General features: G+C 41.9%; 1 protein-coding gene across 2 annotated transcripts in view; it reads left to right on the forward strand.

Moving 5' to 3' along the window:
* NKAIN3 (sodium/potassium transporting ATPase interacting 3) overlaps positions 1-23,676 on the forward strand; it is a 542,894-nt gene that overhangs the window by 515,090 nt on the left and 4,128 nt on the right. Inside the window, exon 6 of one of the 2 annotated variants that reach the window (XM_061438834.1) lies at positions 9,644-9,713. The exons of the other annotated variant lie outside the window; for it this stretch is intronic. Coding sequence (XP_061294818.1) covers positions 9,644-9,713 — 70 coding nt within the window. The remainder of the gene's footprint in view (positions 1-9,643; positions 9,714-23,676) is intronic. 2 annotated transcript variants of the gene reach the window in all.

The raw sequence follows: 23,676 nt of genomic DNA on the forward strand, positions 1-23,676 counted from the left end.
GTGGGCTTCCTTGGTGGCTCAGATGGTAAAGAATACGTCTGCAATGCTGGAGACCCAGGTTCGATCCCTGGGTTGGAAAGATCCCCTGGAGAAGGAAATGGTAACCCACTCCAGTATTCTTGCCTGGAGAATTCCATGGACAGAGGAGTCTGGCTGCAGTCCATGGGATCACAAAGATTTAGACACGAGTGAGCTACTGACACTTTAGAACTGAGCAAACGTAAATTTATTGCAGATATTGATGAACAAGTCTTAAACATAAAATGAAATATTTATTGGAAGGGTACCTCTTAATAAAATGGACAGGGTGGTTTTGTTTCAATTAGTTCATGTATTCATAGATGAATATTAGTTATTGCTAGAATATAATAGGTACCTGAGGTACTTTTTACCTCATTTCAATATAAGAATGGGAGGAAATTTGTTACAGCAATGTCACTCAATTGTGTTAATTCCTTCTCTCCCCAAATAGTTTTGAGAGCTTACCTTGTACCAGACACTGTTCTAAGTTCTGGGGAGATAGCAGTGAACAAAACCAGACAAGATCAGATAAAAATTTTTATCTCATAAAACTTAAATTATAGTGAAGGAGTCAGATATCAAATGAGTTTTTTTTTTTTTTTTAAGTAAAATATATAGTGCGTGTGTGCCTGCTCAGTCATGTCCAACTCTGCCATCCCATGGACCACAGCCTGCTAGGCTTCTCTGTCCATGGGATTTCCAGGCGAGAACCTAGAGTAGGTTGCCATTTCCTTCTCCAGATGATCTTCCCAACCCAGGGATCGAAACAGCATCTCTTGGGTTTCCTTGCATTGGCAGGCAGATTCTTTACCACTAAGCCACAAGGAAAGCCCAAAATACAGTACAACATGGTAAACAGTGGTAAACACAAAAGAGAAAAAATAAAGGAGGAAAGCAGATAGGATAAATGGGAATTATAAAGTGGTTGAAGTATATGTCAAAAAATTATTTTTTAGGGAAGGATAAATTAGCAGTTTGGAATTAAAATATGCACACTAATATATATGAAATACATGACCAACAAGGATATACTATATATCACAAAGAATTATACTCAATGTCTTGTAATAACCTATAATGGAAAAAATTATAAAAAGATATATATCTATATATAAATATATGTGTATGACTGAAACACTTTGCTGTACATCTGAAACGAACAGGACATTGTAAATTATAATTCAATAAAAATTGTTAGATTATTTTAAAGTACTACAAGTGATAAATCAATTATGTCCTCCTTCAATTATTTTGGAAGCTACCTACCTTGTCATTAGTAGCTGTTACTTTATCATCCCTCATAAGAAATTAAAACTTCCCTTTGGTTTAGTGACCTGGAGCCTTTTACCCTGGAAGTGCAATAAGATGAGTGCCTCTCCAGATGGTTGAGATAAATGCCTTCAGTCAAACGGAAAGTAGATAGCTGTGGAAGAGAATGAGTGAACCCAGAACCAGAATGGCCAGAATGGCCAAAGGTACCTTTTCAGGACACACACATTTTGGAATAACACTTTTGGAATTGGCTCAGCAGTGGCCACAGGACTGGAAAAGGTCAGTTTTCATTACAATCCCAAAGAAAGGCAATGCCAAAGAATGCTCAAACTACTGCACAATTGCACTCATCTCACACGCTAGTAAATAATGCTCAAAATTCTCCAAGCCAGGCTTCAGCAGTATGTGAACCATGAACTTCCAGATGTTCAAGCTGGTTTTAGAAAAGGCAGAGGAACCAGAGATCAAATTGCCAACATCCGCTGGATCATTGAACAAGCAAGAGAGTTCCAGAAAAACATCTATTTTCTGCTTTATTGACTATGCCAAAGCCTTTGACTGTGTGGATCACAATAAACTGTGGAAAATTCTGAAAGAGATGGGAATACCAGACCACCTGACCTGCCTCTTGAGAAACCCATATGCAGGTCAGGAAGCAACAGTTAGAACTGGACATGGAACAACAGACTGGTTCCAAATAGGAGAAGGAGTATGTCAAGGCTGTCTATTGTCACCCTGCTTATTTAACTTATATGCAGAGTACGCACAAGCTAGAATCAAGATTGCCGGGAGAAATATCAATAACCTCAGATATGCAGATGACACCACCCTTATGGCAGAAAGTGAAGAGGAACTAAAAGCCTCTTGATGAAAGTGAAAGTGGAGAGTGAAAAAGTTGGCTTAAAGCTCAACATTCAGAAAACGAAGATCATGGCATCTGGTCGCATCACTTCATGGGAAATAGATGGGGAAACAGTGGAAACAGTGTCAGACTTTATTTTTCTGGGCTCCAAAATCACTGCAGATGGTGACTTCAGCCATGAAATTAAAAGACACTTACTCCTTGGAAGGAAAGTTATGACCAACCTAGATAGCACATTAAAAAGTAGAGACATTCCTTTGCCAACAAAGGTCCATCTAGTCAAGGCTATGGTTTTTCCTGTGGTCATGTATGGATGTAAGAGTTGGACTGTGAAGAAAGCTGAGCACTGAAGAATTGATGCTTTTGAACTGTGGTGTTGGAGAAGACTCTTGAGAGTCCCTTGGACTGCAGGGAGATCCAACCAGTCTATTCTGAAGGAGATCAGCCCTGGGATTTCTTTGGAAGGAATGATGCTAAAGCTGAAACTCCAGTACTTTGGCCACCTCATGCGAAGAGTTGACTCATTGGAAAAGACTCTGATGCTGGGAGGGATTGGGGGCAGGAGGAGAAGGGGCCGATAGAGGATGAGATGGCTGGATGGCATCACTGACTCAATGGATGTGAGTCTGAGTGAACTCCGGGAGTTGGTGATGGACAGGGAGGCCTGGCGTGCTGAGATTCATGGGGTCGCAAAGAGTCGGACACGACTGAGCGACTGAACTGAACTGAACTGAACCATAAATTGGTTTCCTGGGTGGCTAAGATGGTAAATAATCTGCCTGCAGTGCAGGAGACACAGGTTCCATCCCTGGGTCGGGAAGGTTCCCTGGAGAAGGGCATGGCAACCCACTCCAATATTCTTGCCTGGAGAATTCCATGGACAGAGGAACCTGGTGGGCTACAGGCCATGGGGTCGCAAAGAGTTGGACACGACTGAGCAACTAACACTTCCACCTCCACCTTAAATTACACACCATTTGGGAAGTCCTCACATCCCCTGGGGCATGCACTCCCCAGCTGAAGACAGCTGGCCTCTTATTGCCTCCCCACCCCGACCCCCCAAGAGGAGGAAGGACTGGGGCCCCCAGACAGACGTGTAGTTTCTTCCAGACCCTCCAGACTCTCCCAGTGACACCTCTCGGTGTTTCCCAGGCCATAGTGCCATCTGAGTCATTGCGCTGTATCAGTTTTCCACATCCGTGCCTTTGCCTGAGGGGGACCAGATGAAGTGAGATGAGTCCATCTTGCATGGCTGATAGCAGGCAAAAAGAGGTAAACGTGCTGGAAGACAGACCTGGCCAAGGCCGCCTCTAAGGTGGCAGACTCTGCCCTTCCAGTGAGGCTGACTTCTCCCTGAGTGTCTCAGGGGTCCCGTGTGAGAAGTTTCCCTTCTTCAGTTCCCAGTGCTTTCTGAAAGGTGGGGTGGGGAGAGGATGGTAAATTTCCTGCATTAGAGAACAATCATGAACATTTATAAAGCTTGCCTGTGGGTTGTCATCTACCAGTTTGAACAGCTCTTAACATTCCTAAAGTTATTTCTGGCAGGCGGTTGCACAGCCTTAACCACCTCCTCTGGGGGTCAGCAGCGTTTCAGGGCATGGTCAAGTTCACCAGCTACAGCAGACCCATGGGGGCACCATGCCTGTACCCACTCTGTGTGATGTGAGCTGCCCCACCATGGTCTGCGATTTGGCACAGCGGGTCATGCCCTCTGAAAGCTCAGATTCTTCAGACAGGGGGAGGCAGCAGATCAGCGATGCTGTGGGCCAGCTCGTTCCCTAGTAACACAGGCAGAGTTCAGTTGCCAGCTCCCTCAGAAATCACTGGTCTCTCCTAAAAGCCTTCATTACCTACGGGGGTCTGCAAAATCCTCCCTGTGGTCTGTTAAGGGCCTCTCTGCATGAACTCAGTGGATGTCGAGCATCTGCCCTGGCTTTTCTCTTATGAATTCCTATCACAGAACGAGTAAATCACAATGTAAAGCCCCCATATTTGAATTCTTTAGAAGCCTGAGCAGTGCTCCCTTAAGCAGTATTGCTGGCAACCTATAAAATAAATGCTTATTAGAATAGTCTCATAACGACATAGTGGGAACAATGATAGAGCAAGAAGCAGGCTCAGAGAAATCTGTTAATTGATCCTCATCCTCCCAAGTCTTTCCATTTCTCTGAGCTAAATGCAATGGTAGAGTGTCTCCGTGTTTCCCAATCAGAGACAAGGCAGTGTGCAACAGAGCTGGATCAGAAAAAAAATGCATGCATTCTGGTTCATTCTTTGCTGGGTGTGTGTGTGCGCACTTAATCGTGTCCAGCTGTTTGTGACCCCATGAACTGTAACCTGCCAGGCTCCTCTGTCCATGGGGATTCTCCAGGCAAGAATACTGGACTGTATTGCCATGCCCTTCTCCAGGGGATCTTCCCAACCCAGGGATCAAACCCACATGTCTTATATCTCCTGCATCGTCAGGCGAGTTCTTTACCTGGGTGAATTCAGCCACCAAGGTGAATCTAGTTAAACCTGGGACATAAATGATAGCTTGAGTGCTCACTGAAAATGGCCTGTCTTGCTTTAGGTGTCAGTCAGGATTGCAGTGTCTGGATGAAGCCCTGAGTCAGTAGTACTGAGTTATCTATTGGAAACCTCACTGATGACCAAAAGTTCCCTGTAGTCAAACAGAAGACTCAGTTGTGAATCTCTTACAAGTGGAAAAGTGGAAAAAAAAGAAAAGTGAAAGTGTTAGTCATGCCCTGCGACCCCATGGACTGTAGCCCACCAGGTTCCTCTGTCCATGGAATTTTCCAGGCAAGAATACTGGAGTGGGTAGTCATTCCCTTCTCCAGAGGATCTTCCTGACCCAGGGATGGAACCCGGTTCTCCAGCATTGCAGGTGGATTCTTTACCGTCTGAGCCACCAGGGAAGCCCAACAAGTGGAAAACAGTTCTGTGTTTGTACAGTAAGATGATGCTGTAAATCCAGAGTGGCTTTGGAGTTCCTCCAGGTCAGTGAAAGCCCCTGTCTGGGATCTGCCATGGGGAAAGTGAATAACCGCAAAAATGTTCCATTGAAAGTAACATAATTTGTTCCAAGAAGTCACTTGGCTCTGTGGTTGGAAGTTGGCACAGGAAATACATTTGAAAGGACTACGAACAATGGGGTTTCTAGGCTGTGGGCTCTCCCCAAGGGATCTTTTATAGTAACACCTCAGTTTCCGAGAATGGGTGAAGAGGGCAATGTTCTCTGTAGCCGGCTTTTCTGCACCATTGATGCCAGCTCTTAATTGTGCTGATTTTTCTGTTCTACATTTTAAGACTTTAATAAGCAGATAATTCAAGTCAATTATCCTGCAGGTCACTCAGCAAGTTGTGTACACCCCCCTACCTTCTGTCTTCCTCATCTCCTCCAAGGCCACTCTTCTGCCAAAGACCCTTAAATGGTGCTCTTGCTGTGATTGCTTCAGATTTCATGTTTTGTTTCTAATTCTCCTTTTCTAATATTTCTGAAAACCCATCTATGCCTCCTCTGCTACTTCTCGGGTTTCATTGCGATTCATCTCCTTATTTCTACTGGAACAACTCCTTGATTCAGCAGCTTCTGTTCTCACATCTTTCTCATTACGGTGACTTTTAGAATGCAGTCACTTCACTTTCTTAACAGTGTGTTACAGCTACCACTCTGAAAGCTTAAAAAGCTGGTTATTTCCTACTGAGCTGTTTTCAAGTATTTCGTTGGGTCAAAGAACAACTTCATTTTTTAAAGCATCATTTTTAAAAACTTTAAAATCTATAAACACTTCAGTTTACCTCTTGACTTAAACTGTATTCCTACACTGGCAAATGGGGAGTGTCAGTGTGTGCTTAAAAAACTATTTTTCTAATATGGAAATATCAGGTTTCTGTTGTCAAAAACAACATTGTTCTGTTCTACCCATAAAAGATTCTTGATGTTTTCAGTTTCTTAATTACCTGCTTTTTCCACCTTTTGGATATGATGAATAATGCTGTTTCCAAAATGATTCAAAATCATCTTTTGAATCTTTTTGTAAATGGCAATAAGTGAAAGCTTACAAAAAAGGAAAACATGGAAATTTATGCTCACAAAATAAGCAAACTGGACAAACTAAATACTGAGAGTTTAAAAATTTGTGTACAAATTTTTGTGTGGACGTATGTTTCCATTTCTCTTGGGTATATACCTAGGAGTGAGAATCCACTTGCTAATGCAGGAGATGTGGGAGACATGGGTTCGATCCCTGGGTCAGGAAGATCCCCTGGAGGAGGGCATGGCAACCCACTCCAGCATTCTTGTCTAGAGAATCCCCATGGACAGAGGAGCCTGGTAGGCTACAGTCCATGGGTCGCAAGGAGTCAGACATGACTGAGCATGCATGCATGCATGGTAACTCTGTATTTCCTCTTTTAAGAACCACCAGTCTTGCAACATTTTACATTACCACCAGCAGTGCATGAGGGTTCCCATTTCTCCACATCTTTACCAACATTTATTATCTGATTTTTATAACCATTTTAGTGAATATAAAGTAGAATCTCATTGTGGTTTTGGTTTGCATTTCCCTGAGTATATTTTTGTAATGCAATTGATGTTGAAAATAAGCAAACAAAACAAAGTCTTTGGGATGACAGAATGTTTTCTCTCTTGGCTTCTCTTCATCAATCAGTTAGGGTCATTTCTGTCTTTAAAGAACTACTTCGTAAATTAATCCAGATGACTGTGAGCATTTTATAAGTGAGTCTTCCACATTTTAGCTGCACTGCATTCAAGATCAGTTGAAGAACTTAAGTCAAATTATTCAACAAATGAAGCACCCCCAAAATCATCTTTTGAACTTGTTAGTAAATGGTAATAAGTGAAAGCTTACAAAAAAAAAGAAAACATAGAAATTTATGTTCACAAAACAAGCGAACTGGACAAATTAAATATTGAGAGTTCAAATGTTATATGAAATTTGATTTTCAGTTTCATAGTTCCCTTTTGAAATCTCTTGACTTGAGAAAAGACTCTTTTGACAGAGCGGAATTTTATTTGACAAATTTATATTCTGCACCAAAATGGAAAAAAGTTAATTTGTGAGAAGATCTAAAAAGTATCATAAATAAATGCAAGTTATTTTGTGTCTTGTAAAATTTTTGGCACAGAAAGATGTGCTAAATGGAGGTAAAATTGCAGTGCTTGGGAAAGTATTTGGGCTAAACTATATGAGACCTGTCCTTTCTGTAGCTAATTTGCTTGGCATTTATCAGCATGAGTTTGAGCAAGCTCTGGGAGTTGGTGATGGACAGGGAAGCCTAGCATGCTGCAGTCCATGGGGTTGCAGAGTTGGATACGACTGAGCGACTGAACTGAACTGATACGGAAAATATTTTCATAGTTAAAAATACTATGATTTGCAGAGGCAATCAAGATATCAGCAATTTCAAGTTTACTAATCATAAAAAGAAATGTTGAATAAGATTGTAAATAAATTTATAAAAATAATAAAACCATATTGAAAAGATATGTGTATATTTTCCCCCAAAATATCAGTGATGTGGTATATTACAGACAGACATGGACCATGGAGCAGATTCATGGCAGTACCTGAATTTATACCAAAAATAATCATTATGTTAATGTTACATTTTAATGTTCAAATGAATGTTTTCTTTTTATTCTGCTTTAATAAATATGTATATTGATTTTAATATTCATTTTTATAAATAATTTTATTTTGAAATAATTTTTTAATTGAATAATTTTATTCATGAATGTATGTTTTTATAATTTTGTTTCTTTTAACATACCCTTCAACTTCCAAAGGTGCCTCTGTAAGTCATAGTATCTTTAACTATGAAAATATTTTCCATATCAGTTCAATAAATTATAGTACCACCCAACTTTTTCTTTTAGGACCATTCAATTTTTAATCAATAATGTTAATTGATCATGTGATTTTTCCTTCTAAATTTTCACCCATTGGTCAACAAGGTCAGGGGTTGGATATTTGATTAAATATCTAATCTAATAAAAACTTAATCTAATCTGACTAAATGACCCCTTTAGACACTGGTAGTTCTCTCTGACAAGATTCCTTTTTTAATAGAAGAATTTTTTAAAGTATTTTTTTTTTGCTGCACTGGGTCTTCTTGCTGCACAAGGGCTTTTCATCCCAGGACTCCTCTTGTTGCACCTTACAGGCTTAGTTGCCCCAAGGCATTGTGGGATCTTCCCTAAGGAAAGATCTAACCTGTGTCTCCTGCATTGGCAGGTGGATTCTTAACCACTGGACAACAGGGAAGTCCTGGGAAAATCATTTTAGTGTCTCAGATTGACTCTTCTCTGACTACTTCTCTCCTTAAGGTTGCGTCCAGGTGACTTATGTGCCTTGGTAGGAAAAGGATGGGCTTTTCTTGGCCCCTCTGAACTTCTAGGCTAATTCATCTTTCTCAAAATCACAGTTTACTAGCATGCCTGTTTTGAGTGGAGAATATGATAAAATATTCACATCTTGTGTACCTAAACACACACACATACCAAGCTCAGGGTGTTCCTATATATCCACATAGATGTATATGTTAGAGTTAATGTTAGAGTACTATAATATAACCAGAGCTTGATATGACCTAATTAATAGCTTTAATGGACTACAGCAGGAAAAAAAAAAAAAACAGGAGAAATGAGCTAAGATTAACCATGGACATTAAGTTTGCAAAAGAAAGATTGAGATTTTGATCAAAGTGAAAACAGATTAGAAAGAATATTAACAAAATTAGTGAGTCTATACAGTGTGAGGCAAGTACCACACTACCGGAGAGAAGCTGAAACTTTCTCTGCAAAATGCAGGTGCTTATTTGTCAGGAATGGCTTGAAGACAGAGGGCAAGGACATAGATTTTGTGACTTCTCAAAGGTCTTTCTAATAATGCAATAAATATTCTTAAGGAAAACATAATGGTTTCTGGCAACAAGAAGAAAAGGTATATCTTTTGATATATGAGGGGAAAGGGCATATTTGTATGCCTAAGGACAAGCACATTATTTAAAATCTAATACTATTTAGTATACTTCATTTTTTACTAAAGCCAGTAACAACTGTGATTTTTCAGTCCCTAAGATCCCAAATTCTGTGTGTGTTTCTTCAAATTTCCCCATTTTTTTCAGGTGCTCTGTGACAACCTAGAGGGGTGGAATGGGGTGGGAGGTGGGAGGGAGGTTCCAGAGGGAGGGCACATATGTACACCTGTGGCTGATCCATGTTGATATATGACAGAAACCAACACAACATTGTAAAACAATTATCCTCCATTAAAAAACTTGTTTTAAATTTCCCCATGTTTTGACCACTGATAATATTTTGAACAGTTTTTAGATTAAATACACATTCTTCCATTGTGTGATAAATATTTTTGTTAGCTTTTTATGTGTTCTTTTTAAATCATCTACTATTATGTGAATTTGCACACTTATTCATGTCGGGCTATGTTGTATTTGCAGTTGATTTCATAGGTGGACTTGATGCACACTCCTACTGCCAGGATCATGTTACGTTAAAGCCTGTTCATCTGTAAGTAAAGGTGTGATGAGATGGAAAATATTAATCCTTCTAACTTGGCCAAAACTAACCAAACCTGAAATAATTTGGACCTACCACTACTAATCATTGGTTTAATTTTCCACTCATATTTGAAACACACCTTTCACATGTAACCCAACATTATCATTATTATTGTTCATTCCAAAAAGGATTTCAAGTAGTACAATGATTTAAGTTTCTTAAATGATAGTTTTGCTTTATTTTTCTTGTTATTAGATTGCCAAATTGGGGGAAGAAAGGGTGATTTAGTGTACAAAACAGAGGCTTAATATGTGTCTTGGGGGAGCATAAGACTAGGTTAGGATCCAGGCTCTAACTGTGTGATCCCAGGGGCCTTCTTTCATGTCTCTGAGAATAGACTTGGTTCTGTCAACTGGGTGGAGGAGGGAGGATGGATTAAATGGAATACAGTATAAAGAGCATCTCTAAAGCTGCTTATGACTGTGCCTAGTACTCAAAAGGAAAAAAAAGTGTTAGTCTTTCAGTCATGTCCAACTGTTTGCAACCCCATGAACTGTAGCTTGCCAGGCTCCTCTGTCCTTGGAATTTTCTAGGCAAGACTACTGGAGTGGGTAGTATTTATTCCAGCAGAGTGAGCTAAAGGAAACACAGGCCCATGTGCTACTGGAGTGGGTAGCCATGTCTTCCTCCAGGGGACCTTCCTGACCCAGAAATAAAACCCAGGTCTCCTGCACTGCAGGCAGATTCTTTACCATCTGAGCCACCAGAGAAGTCCACCTAGTACTCAAATGATTAATCAGAAGAAAGTCAACAACTACAATGAAAACACCTCAAACTTGACAGATTTCAGTTGAGTATAAGGAAGGAGTCACAGTCACTTGACTGATAAAATACTAAAAAACAAGAAAATAGATACCATGACTGCATTCCTAGAAAACTCTAAGCAGCAACTAAACAACTATATAAAACAGTAGCTACCGTGTACAATTTGCACTATTATCTCACTTCATCCTCATGAAAATAATGTACTAATAGTCCATTTTATAAATAAGAAACCTGAGATTCATAGATGATAAACGATATTCCCAAAGTCTCTCAAGTAGTAAGGGGTGGAGCTGGGGTCTTTCTTGGGTGAGACACTCTCACCATGACATTGTAGACTTGCTCAGATGACCTTCCTGTTCTTTCGGGCCAATGCTCTGTAATTTCCTGATGACAGAGGAAATTGGTAACTAGTATAAGAAATATATATGAAAGGATTCACCAGCTGCCTCTTTGCCCAAATCTGCAATTCCTCCCCCAGCTTTTTTGCGGACAGAAGCCTCTAGAAGGCTGTACGGCTCCTCCACGTCCCCATGTGGAATTAGTTTTATTCCAGCAGAGTGAGCTAAAGGAAACACAGGCTCACATGTTACACAAATCAGCACAGTGCCAGTCACGTGATAGATGTTTAAATATATGTTGGTTTCTCAAAGCAAATCCAATTTGGAAAAGCATTCACCCCACGTCACATTCCAGAACCAAGCAACCACCACCTCATTACTCATGCTATTGAGTGCTCATGAATGATCTACCCCAGAAGTGGGTATCTCTGCATGTGGGGAACTTGGCAGGGATTGTACAGTAACAAAGATGACCGGAGCATCGGAAGTGAGAAAAGAACTGAAACAATGCCGAGCAGTGACTTGGACCGTCTTCTATACACTTGTTATGTGAAAAGAGGATGATGAATGATTTCTTTCATCCCCACTCTGAAGAATAACTCAGCAGAGAGATTGCAGTATGAAAGATGTTGGTTGGATGTAAGAAAGATCTTTTTATTAGGGGAAGTTATTAAACACAGTAATTGATTACTGATGGTAATGGAATCTCCTTTCTTGAATGACACTCGCTCATCCATGTGCCTGAAAAGGGTGTCTAGTGGGATGGCCCAGAGGCACGTGACTTCTGTCTCTGTTTCTTAAGGTCCCTTCCAGCTCTGTGAATCCAGAATGCATGAAACATCCTGGTAAGATTACCTAAAAGGCTGTGATCAACTCCACTCCCTTGTAAGGGCTTTTCCTAAAAAATTGAAGTATAGTAGGCTTCCCTGGTGGCTCAGTGGTAAAGAATCCACCTGCCAAGCACCAGACACAGGTTCAGTCCCTGGAGCTGGAAGATCCACTCCCGACATTCTTGCCTGGGAAATCCCATGGACAGAGGAACCCGGTGGGCTACAGTTCATGGGGTCGCAAAGAGTCAACTAAAACAACAAAAACAATAGCTGATTTACAGCGTGGTGCCAATCTCTGCTATACAGCAAAGCGACTCACTTATACACATACAGACGTCCTTTTCTAATATTCTTTTCCATTGTGGTTTATCACGAGATAGTGAATATAGTTTTCCTGTGCCATCCATTAGGACCTTGTTGTCTATCCATTCTAAATGCAATAGTTTGCATTTACCAACCCCAACTCCCAGTCCATCCCTCCCCGACCCCCTCCCCGCCTTGGCAACCACAAACCTGCTCTCCATCAGTCTGCTTCTGTCTCATAGATAGGTTCGTTTGTGCCACACTTTGGATTTCACATGTAAGTGATATCTTACGGCGTTCGTCCTTCTCTTCCTGACCTACTTCACTTAGCGTGATAATCTCTAGTTACATCAACTACCCTGTTCACTGCTGACCTCCCACACTTTTCAGCTGAAGGTGGCATCAGCTACAAGCTGCAGGAAACAAGAGAACAAGTTTCTGCTTTGATAGATGATGCGTGTCATTATGCCAGATGAATATGGAATGCCTTCAACTGTGAAGGAAGCAGGAATCTGCAAGATCAAACTAAACCCAAAATAAAATCGTTGTGCAGGAAACAATTTAAGAGGTCGGTGCGGGTTCTCCCCTCAGGTATGCAAACATGGCACAGTTGATCCAGCTGGCATCAGTCAGCCTGCCTGATTGTTCTTTAAAAAGCCCTTGTTTTGGGTTCCATTGTAACCTGCGCAGTGATGCCATATCCCTTGTACCAGCAACAGACTAGAGGAAAAGCCAATCTTCTGCACTAAATTGTTAGGGGCAGGGCATGCGTGAACCCTGGCTTTGAAGCTTCATTAAGGCTCTGATCTCCATGGAGTACAAATCCATGTTTATGGAAAAGCTCCTTCATGAAGGGAACCGGAAGAATCTTGGTCATATTCTCAAGCACATGTAGACAGGTAACTGTCGACTTTAGATGGATGGTCACAGACAATCCGTTCACTGTAGACTTGCACAGGGAGTCCCCATTCTTGTGTTTGATTGTGTCACTGCTCACAATCATAAAGTGTCCGGTTCCAGGGCCCACAGTCCACCTGTGTGTGACTATGTGCCCTGGGGTGATGCGATGGGGTGGCAATTCACATATGGATTTGGTCTTTCCTGCTTTGTCTCTCTTTAAAATACCGGCATCAACAAATGAACTTATTTACAAAACGAAAACAGACTCAGACACAGAAAACAAACTTATGGTTACCAACAGGGAAAGGTGAGGGAGGAGTAAATTAGGAGTTTGGGATTAACAGAAACTATTATACATAATAACTATACTATTATACATAATAACTAATACTATTATACATAAAATAGATAAACAAGAAGGACCTACTATACAGCATAGGAAACTACATTCAATATCTTGTAATAATCTATAAGGGAAAAGAATCTGAAAAAGGATTATATATAATATATAAATACTTACATATGTACATATAATGTGTATACATATTATACATATGTGTGGGTATATATACACACACACACACACACACACACACACACACACACATCTGAATTACTTTGCTCAACACCTGAAACTAATACAACATTGTAAATCAGCTATATTTCAATTTTTTTAAAAAGGTAACACTCTGCTCAATGTTATGTGGCAGCCTGGATGGAAGGGGGTTTGGAGGAGAATGGATCCATATATAAGTATGGCTGAGTTATTACAACATTATTAATGGAACATACCCCAGTACAAAATAAAAAGTTATTTTTTTTAGAAAAAAGTAACAGCATCAAGCTATCATGACTCACTGGTTAAATAAATTGGTTTACTTCCATTTACAACTGTGTATTGATCACTTACAACGTGTGTACCAGGATCTGGGCTGGAAATAACAAAAAGTTATTTTTGTCAATAATAAAATGATGAGTGATCTTTGAGCTTCAACCTCCAGCAGCTAATGATCCAGGAGAGGAAGCCTACATAGAAATAAGCAGATACAAAATGGTGACCCCAAGGGAAGTTTTTACAGAAGAGGGAATGTTTACTTCTCACTTGGGGAGAGAAGACACCACTGAGCTGTGATGTCTGAGCTGACTTTGATAAGAAGATGAAGAGTTTATCAAGAGAAAAAGAAGAAAACGAGTGTTCCCTACATGGGGTCTCATCTGCTTGGCCACTCTGCACAGGATAAAGTTGAAATCTGTGCCTATCCAATCTGGCCTTTGCCATAGTTCTCACATAAAGTCAGCAACCCCACAAGGAAGCAGATGTTTAAGCAGAGAAGGAATCTTGGCTCTTGGTGAGGATGCTCTGAGATCCCCAGCAGCCATTGCTTCACCATCTAAACGATGTTGTTCTTTATGGCTAAGGCTATAGAGATGCTTCCAGTGATTGTCATCTGAGTCTGGCTTGGAGGTCAAGGGGAGCCTATGCTGGGGTCCGTTATCTTGCCATGGCTGTGAGTCGGGGTGGGGGGAGGTTAACTCTCAACATAAGTACATCCGGGGTTTCTACCATGGTCTCCTCCATTGCTACTGCTACACCACCTTTCATGATGGGGGAAGGACCAGTGCAAGGGTTGCTCATGTGGTCATCTGTGGTTTGAAGAGGACAGCTTCAGGGCAGCTTATGGTGGAAGCAACAGTACCACCAGAGGTAGAGGGTTAATAGAAGCAGCTACACCTCTCAGGAAGAAACTTAGGCATATATAGGCATATAGTGTTAGTTGCTCAGCTGTGTCCAACTCTTTGTGACCCCATGGACTGTAGCCCTCCAGGCTCCTCTGTTTATGGGATTTCCCATACAAGGATACTGGAGTGGGTTGCCATTTTCTTCTCCAGGGGATCTCTCCTACCCAGGGATCAAACCCAGGTCTCCTGCATTGCAGGCAGATTTTTTCCGATCTGAGCCACCAGGGAAGCCCCAGGAAGAAACATAGTTTGGCATAAACCCAAGCTGCTCTAAAAGAGATACAGATAATCAAGGAGCATCATCTTGAGCAACTGAAATACTTTAAGGTTTGTAAAAACCATCATAATGGTCAGGGACTAGGTGGTGGGAAAATGAAGCCCCGTGTAGCAATAACTCTTCACATAAAAATAATCAGAGCAAAGCAGCTTATCAAAGATAGACAGCAGTGGAGTTTTAGAACTAAGTTTTCCAAGAGAAGTAGAGAGATTTGATAATGTTAGAAATTTCCACAGGGAAGATTCCCCATGACTGCAGTTGAGAAAATTTGATGGAAAAAGCTTCTCCTGTTGCTTTTAGCCAATCTTTTCCTCAGATTTCCAAATAAGAACTTGACTTTTCTCTGGTATCTTGACTTGTCTGATTGCCTTTGCAGGAGGCTGACTTTTCTTCACAAAAATTGTTACATGCCATGTGACTACCATTGATTGTCTGCTATTGCAACCAAGTTCTGGAAAACACACTGACCCCCATTTCAGGCCAGCACTGCAGTCAGTTCCCCCTGTATGTCCATCCTTCACAGTGCAGACTCAGAGGAAATCCTCCTCTGACAGCTGGGCTGCTGGATGGAGCCAGAGGTGGTCACGTCCATCTGCTCTTTCCTGAGAACAGATGTTTGGTATCGGCATCCTTACAGGTTGGTGCCAAGCCATCCTGAATTTACAGCATCTAGATTAGAAACCAGCTGGGAGGACAACTCAGAGGGGGTTGTGTGTGAGTGTGTAGAAGGCAGGGAGGTAAGAATGATGTGCTTTCAAACTCTGATTAACACGTGTGTGGAATCTAGAAATATGGTATAGATGATCCTGTTTGCAAAATAGAAATAAACACAGACATAGAGAACAAATGTATGGATACCAAGTGGGAGAGGGAGGCAGTGGGAAGAATTGGGAGATTGGGATGGACATATATACGCTATTGATACTGCCTATAAAATACATAACTAATGAGAACCTACTGAATAGCACAGGGAACTACTCTGTGCTCTGGAGTGACCTGAATGGCAAGGAAATCCAATAAAGGAGGGCATACGTGCATGTATGGCTGGGCTTCCCTGGTGGCTCAGGTGATAAAGAATCCTCCTGCAATGCGGAAGACAATGGGTTCGATCCCTGGGTCTGGAAGATCCCCTGGAGGAGGGCATGGCAACCCACCCCGGTACTCTTGCCTGGAGAATTCCATGGACAGAGGAGTCTAGCAGGCTACAGTCCATGGGGTCCAAATAGTCAGACATGACTGAGTGACTAAGCACAGCACATGGCTGATGCATTTTGCTGTACAGCAGAAACTAATACAATTATAAAGCAGCTATACTCCAATAAAAATTAATTAAAAAATAAAAGACACAAAAATACATTTACAAAATAATAATAAGTAAAAGCCAACAACCTCCAGCAATGTATCAGTAAACTGCAGCCAGGGAACCACCATTCATCCCATCACTCCTCCACTTCCTGACCGAACAACTGAAGACTAATAAAATGATAGCTCTCTGGCTGGATCCTATTTTGACTCGTCCTCAATTGGCTTTCACACCTTCATATTCATCTAGGTGTCTGTGTGTCTGTCTCTATGCTACACAGAGCCAGGTGCTGATGACCTGCTCGGAGCAATGACTGGCTCACTTTTCCCATTACTGAGCGTGCAGTTCTGTTCCCATCAGTCCCTGGAAAGGTAGCTCTTTGTGCACATTAACCCTGCAGGGTGGCCTCAAGCCTCCAGAGCACTAAATAATAAAGCACTCAGCCCCTCTGTGTGGTCCCCAAGGACAGCTGGTGTCCCCGCCTGCCTGCCTTACTTGGCACCCAGCGGGCAGCACCCAGGGCTCACTGTTCTCCCTGGCTTGGAGTTCCTTCCCCCAGTCTCGGCATTCATGACATTCTGATCCATCCTAGGTGATGATTATCCCTTTTGGGGACTATATGAGAACATATCCTACAGCTGCTGCTCAGTCACTCAGTCATGTCCGACTCTGTGACCCCATGGACTGTATAGCCCACCAGGCTCCTCTGTCCATGGGATTTCCCAAGCAAGAATACTGGAGTGGGCTGCCATTGCCTTCTTCAGGGGATCTTCCTGATCCAAGGATCTATCCCGGGTCTCCTGCATTGCGGGCAGATTCTCTACTGTCTGAGCCACCAGGGAAATGTGTAGTTATTTGACCAGTAGCAGTGAGATGGCTGTGTTTATACAGCTCACACAGTTGTGACTCATTCCTACTCTGGCCAGTCGATGCACCCCTGTCTACTAGGCAAGAACGTGGCCACCAGCGCTGCAGCTGGCCACATGCAAGAGAGGCTCCTTGCCCATGTTCAGTTATCTGTCCTGTGCCTCCCTGGAGACACAGGGGTCCTCTTATTTGACACACGACCTTGCACACTGCCCCCAGAGCTTATGGAGCCTGGTTCACATAAAACCTTTTCCAAAATGAGAAAGCTCATATCCAAACGGTACCCTCCAGGGAAGTTATCAATTCCTGTCTTTCCAAGAAACTCAGGATTTTTCTCAGTACTTGTCATCGGTGTGAACGGCATGAAAATTCATTTCTGTAGAGGTGTGGAGTTACAGAGCATCTCCCCCCCAAAAAAATTAATCAGCATGAATAAAGGTAGCTTCATTTGGCCCTGTCCCCAAGAGGAAGTATCCACTGATTTTAAAATTAAAGATAATGAACATAAACCAAGTTTAATGTCAAATACGTATCTTTCACTTTATAGTCACATCAAAAATATGTATAAGTTGCAAGTTATGACAGGTTCTGGGAAGAAACAAGACATAAGAAAGCTTCTTTCTATGCCGACAGTGCTCTGGCAGAGGTGGTGAATGTTCTTAAAACCTGCCAGACTTTCTGTACAAAGTGTGGCAAGCGCCAGCTGCACAGAGTGACACAGTACAAGAAAGGCAAGGATTCTCTGTATGCACAGGGAAAGTGGCGTTATGACAGGAAGCAGAGCGCCTATGGTGGGCAGACTCAGCCAATTTTCCAGAAAAAGGCTAAAACTACAATAAAGGCTGTACTGAAGCTTGAATGTGCTGAGCCCAACTGCAGATCTAGTATTAGTCATTCAGTCGTGTCCGACTCTTTGCAACGCTATGGACTGTAAACCGCTGGGCTCCTCTATCCATGGGATTCTCCAGGCAAGAATATTGGAATGGGTTGCCATTTCCTCCTCCAGGGGATCTTCCGCACCCAGGGATCGAACCTGAGTCTCCCACATTGTAGGCAGATTCCTTACTGCTGAGCCACCTGGGAAGTAGATCTAGGAGAATGCTGACTGTTAAGAGATGCAAGCATTTTTGATCTGGGGGGAGATAAGAGAAAGGGCCAATTGATCCAGTTTTGAGCTTCATATTTTGTTATATTATGAAGACAATAAAAATTTGAGATTGTTTACTTAAAAAAGGAAAGAAAGAATGTACAAAACAGTCAAGCACACACACACACAGCACACACACCCCAGAAGTGACACAGTAAGACTTAAAAAAGCAATAGAAAAAGAGACAATGATAGGACCATCAGGAGATGAACTTTGGAATAACATCACTGTCTTATCATTTGATTTCATTCTGCCTTGAGGGTAGTTACCCTCAGGCAACTGCTAACTTATCTACAAACATCTGCTAAAAAAAAAAAAAATTTTTTTTAAGGATCCCCAAACTCAAACTGTTCAACCTAGACTAACTGATCCATCATTAAAAGAGTGACAACTAGACATCACCACCTCCAGAGGCGATGCAACAAGAAGACATGGCACCGTCTATGAAATATCTTGGACTAACTGATCTTGGACTGAAAGTGTAAAAATACAATAACAGAGTAAGTTAAACTTCACCACAAGGAAGTAATCAAGCAATCTAGAATGTGGGAAATAGCATAGGGAAAATGGGAAGAAAAAAAAAATGTGGGGGTGAGGGAACTCATAAAATTTAAAAGAGATTTGAAAGACCTATTGGGTTTCTCTTGTGGCTCAGTAGTAAAGAATCCACCTATCAATGCAGGAAACTCAGGTTAGATCCCTGATCAGGGAAGATCCCCTGGAGAAGGAAATGGCAACCCACTCCAGTATTCTTGCCTGGAGAATCCTATGGATGGAGGAGCCTGCAGGCTACAGTCCATGGGGATGCAAAAGAGTCAGATATGACTTAGCCACTAAACAAGAACAACAAGGAAAAATCACTGAGCTAGGGAATCATCACTTGGATGTGCCCATAAGTGACACATATGACATGATGTCTAAGATTTGCTTTTAAATACTCTAGCTAAAAAAATTAAAATGTTGCGTGAATACCTGAAACTTAATTAGATCATTTTTATTTTAGTTGATTCTGGATGGTGAGTAAACAAGGATTCATAATAGCATTCTCTTTACTTCTATATATGTTTGATTTTTTAAAATCCATCTGTTAATAAAAACTTTAGGCATGGTTGTCAACAAGCTTTCCCGTCAATGCCTGCTTTCAAAGTTGCTTTACTGTCTTCTTAGAAAACTCCTTGCAGGCATATTTCCCAATGCCTGAGGAAACACTCCAGAATTCCTACCAGGAATCCTTGGAACAGTCTCAGCCTACTTCACTGTTTTTTCAGTAAATGTTGCTAAATCCCCAGAGCAGAAAAGAGTACCTATATGGGGCTTCCCTGGTGGTCCAGTGGTTAAGATCCCATCTTGCAATGCAAAGGACACCGGTTTGATTCCTCGTCCAAGAGGATCCAATTTGCCAAGAAAAACTAAGCCCATGTACCACAACCACTGAGCCTGTGCCCTAGAGCCTGAGAGCCCCAACTACTGAAGCCCACATGCCCTAGAGCCTGTGCTCTGTAACAAGGAAGCCACCACAATGAGAACTTGTGCACTGCAGCAAGGAGTAGCCCTCACTCACTGCAACTAGAGGAAACTTACGTGCAGCAAAGACCCAGCACAGCCAGATAATAAAATAAATAAAAGTTTTTTTTTAAAAAAAGAAAATAGCTATAAGCAGAGGTTCAGTTCAGTTCAGTTGCTCAGTTGTGTCCAACTCTTTGTGACCCCATGGACTGCAGCACGCCAGGCCTCCCTGTCCCAGAGTTTACTCAAACTCATGTCCATTGAGTCGGTGATGCCATCCAACCATCTCATCCTCTCTCATCCCCTTTTCCTCCCACTTCCAATCTTTCCCAGGATCAGGGTCTTTTCCAATGAGTCAGTTCTTCGCATCAGGTGGCCAAAGGATTGGAGTTTCAGTTTCAGCATCAGTCCTTCCAATGAATATTCAGGACTGATGTCCTTTAGGATGGACTGGTTGAATCTCCTTGCTGTCCAAGGAACTCTCAAGAGTCTTCTCCAACAACACAGTTCAAAAACATCAATTCTTCAGTGCTCAGCTTTCTTTATATTCCAACTCTCACATTCATACATGACCACTGGAAAAACCGTAGCTTTGACTAGATGGACCTTTGTTGCAAAGTAATGTCTCTTCTTCTTAATAAGCTGTCTAGGCTGGTCATAACTTTTCTTCCCAGAAGCAAGCAACTTTTAATTTCATGGCTGCAGTCACCATCTGCAGTGATTTTGGAACCCAAAAAGATAAAGTCTGTCACTGTTTCCCCATCTATTTGCCATGAAGTAATGGGACCAGATGCCAGAATCTTAGTTTTCTGAATGTTGAATTTTAAGCCAACTTTTTCATTTCACTCTTTCACTTTCATCACATGAAAGATAAATGTAGGGAAGTGAGAGTAAGATGAATTGGGGGTGTGGATTGTCATATATACATTATTGATATAGGACATGGAACATATAGGACATGGAACAACAGACTGGTTCCAAATAGGAAAAGGAGTGCATCAAGGCTGTATATTGTCACCCTGCTTATTTAACTTATATGCAGAGTACATCATGAGAAATGCTGGGCTGGAAGAAGCACAAGCTGGAATCAAGATTGCCGGGAGAAATATCAATAACCTCAGATATGCAGATGACACCACCCTTATGGCAGAAAGTGAAGAGGAACTAAAAAGCCTCTTGAAAGTGAAAGTGGAGAGTGAAAAAGTTGGCTTAAAGCTCGATATTCAGAAAATGAAGATCATGGCATCTGGTATTACTTCATGGGAATCTGGTATCACTTCATGGGAAATAGATGGAGAAACAGTGGAAACAGTGTCAGACTTTATTTTTGGGGACTCCAAAATCACTGCAGATGGTGACTGCGGCCATGAAATTTTAAAAGACGCTTACTCCTTGGAAGAAAAGTTATGACCAACCTAGAGAGCATATTGAAAAGCAGAGACATTACTTTGCCAACAAAGGTCCATCTAGTCAAGGCTATGGTTTTCCAGTGGTCATGTATGGATGTGAGAGTTGGACTGTGAAGAAAGCTGAGTGCTGAAAAATTGATGCTTTTGAACTGTGGTGTTGGAGAAGACTCTTGAGAGTCCCTTGGACTGCAAGGAGATCCAACCAGTCCATTCTGAAGGAGATCAGCCCTGGGATTTCTTTGGAAGGAATGATGCTAAAGCTGAAACTCCAGTACTTTGGCCACCTCATTCCAAGAGTTGACTCATTGGAAAAGACTCTGATGCTGGGAGGGATTGGGGACAGGAGGAGAAGGGGACGACAGAGGATGAGATGGCTGGATGGCATCACCAACTCGATGGACGTGAGTCTGAGTGAACTCTGGGAGTTGGTGATGGACAGGGAGGCCTGGCGTGCTGCAATTCATGGGGTCGCAAAGAGTTGGACACGACTGAGCGACTGAACTGAACTGAATTGATAAGACAGACAACTAAGTGAGAATGTGCTGTATAGCCCAGGGAACTGTACTCGGTTTTCTGTGGTGACCTAAATGGGAAGGAAATCGAAAAAAGAAGAGATATATGTATACGTATAGCTGAGTCACCTTGCCATATAATAGAAACTAACACATCATTGTAAATCAACTATACTCCAATAAAAATTAATTTTTTAAAAAAGGTAAAAATTTAAAAGATTTTTTTAAAAAACGATATGAGCAGGTACCTAGATGTTCCCCTAACCACACACCCCCACCACCACCAATACTATTTGCTAACAAGGAAAACATCCTCCTCCACTGTCTATCCCATTCTAGAAGAGTCATCTGTTGGATGGATGAATAAACCTCCATAACTTGACTCTCAAATAAATCTTCGGACTAAAAGATTTATAAAGCCACAACAATTCCACCATTTAATTTCACCCTTTTATCTTTCCTTGTTAAGCTGCAGTGGAGTAAAAGGGCTAGGCATTTGGGCTACATCTTTCAGAATGTAGAGAAATAGGAGGGCACAGAAAATGTGATAAGTAGTAAGGAGGGAACGGAGGGGTCCCACCCCTGATGACTGAGAAGGGAACAGAATTTACAGGGATAAGGGTGGCTACCAAAAGGCAAAACTGGAAAGCTGGATCTTTTTTTCAGCTATTTCAAGTTATGACTAAAAAGTCTATATTCCAAGTCATAGAGAGAGTCATCAAACTGAGTTAATGGGAGAGAACTGCTGGATGGGGAGATAAAATAAGCATGAAAGACGGTCTCCACTGGCACCCTGCTTATAATTTAGTTGGAGGGAGAAAACTTATGGAGCTGAGTGAAACAGTTGCTTGTGAGGCTGAATGCTGTTCGCCCCACGTGGGGTCCAGTCATAGTGTGTGAGTTGCCATGAGCAGTATGAGCAAGCAACACCACTGAGGTGGAAGTGGGGACTTCAAGGAGGAGAAGAAATATCCACTGACCTCAAAGATAAGTAGTTTTGGACCAGCTAAGACTTCTCACAAGAGAGAAACAGAGCAGAAGTATGCAACAAATATTTGCCAGGTGTCAGTCATGTAGCAGACACTGTGTTGAAGCTGATACTGTATGAAGATGCTGTAACTAAAGCCCTCACTTTCCCAAGGCTAATTACTGGTACAGGGTCTGAAAGGTGCAGCATCTTTATCAAATGTGTGGAGACAAGGACGACTGGAGATGAGAGTGTGTATTCCAGAGAAACAGAATCAATAGGGTGTGTGTGTGTGTGTGTGTGTGTGGAGAGAGAGAGAGAGAGATTTTAATAAATCTGCTCATGTGATTATGGGGCTGGCAAGTCTAAATCTGCAGAGTAGGCAGGCAGACTAGAGAGCCAGGAAGAGTTGACATTGCATCTTGAGTCCAAAGGCAGTCTGGAGGCAAAATTCCTTCTTCCTCCAGGGACCTTAGTCTTTTCTCTTAACACCTTCAACTGATTGAACACAATCCACCCACATTATGGAGAGAATTTACTTTACTCAGTCTATTGATTTAAAGGTTAATCGCTTTAAAAAAAAATGCCATCACAGTGACTTTTAGACTTGTGTTTGACCAAATATCTGGCTGCTATGACCTAGCCAAGTTGACACATTAAGTTAACCATCACAGGGCTTCCCTGGTGGCTCAGTGGTAAAGAATCCACCTGCCAATGCAGGAGACACGGGTTCAATCCCCGGTCCAGGAGCAGCTAAGCCAGGCACCACAACTACTGAAACCCATGTACCCTAAAGCCCGTGCTCTGCAACAAAAGAAGCCACCACAGTGAGAGGTCTGTGCACCGCAACTAGAGAAAAGCCTGCTCGCAGCAAGGAAGAGCCAGCACAGTGAAAAATAAATAAATTAAAGTATTTTTTTTAATTAACCATCACAGAGTGGGATGTATGTAAGGGCCATAGGTGGTGTGAAAGCCACCTATGTGTTTATGATTCTTGAGCAGTCAACTAGCAGAAGCCTATAGGTTAGGTTAGGGGCGTATCTGGCCG

Source organism: Bos javanicus, chromosome 14 (assembly GCF_032452875.1).
Source record: "Bos javanicus breed banteng chromosome 14, ARS-OSU_banteng_1.0, whole genome shotgun sequence".
NCBI classification, from domain to species: domain Eukaryota; kingdom Metazoa; phylum Chordata; class Mammalia; order Artiodactyla; family Bovidae; genus Bos; species Bos javanicus.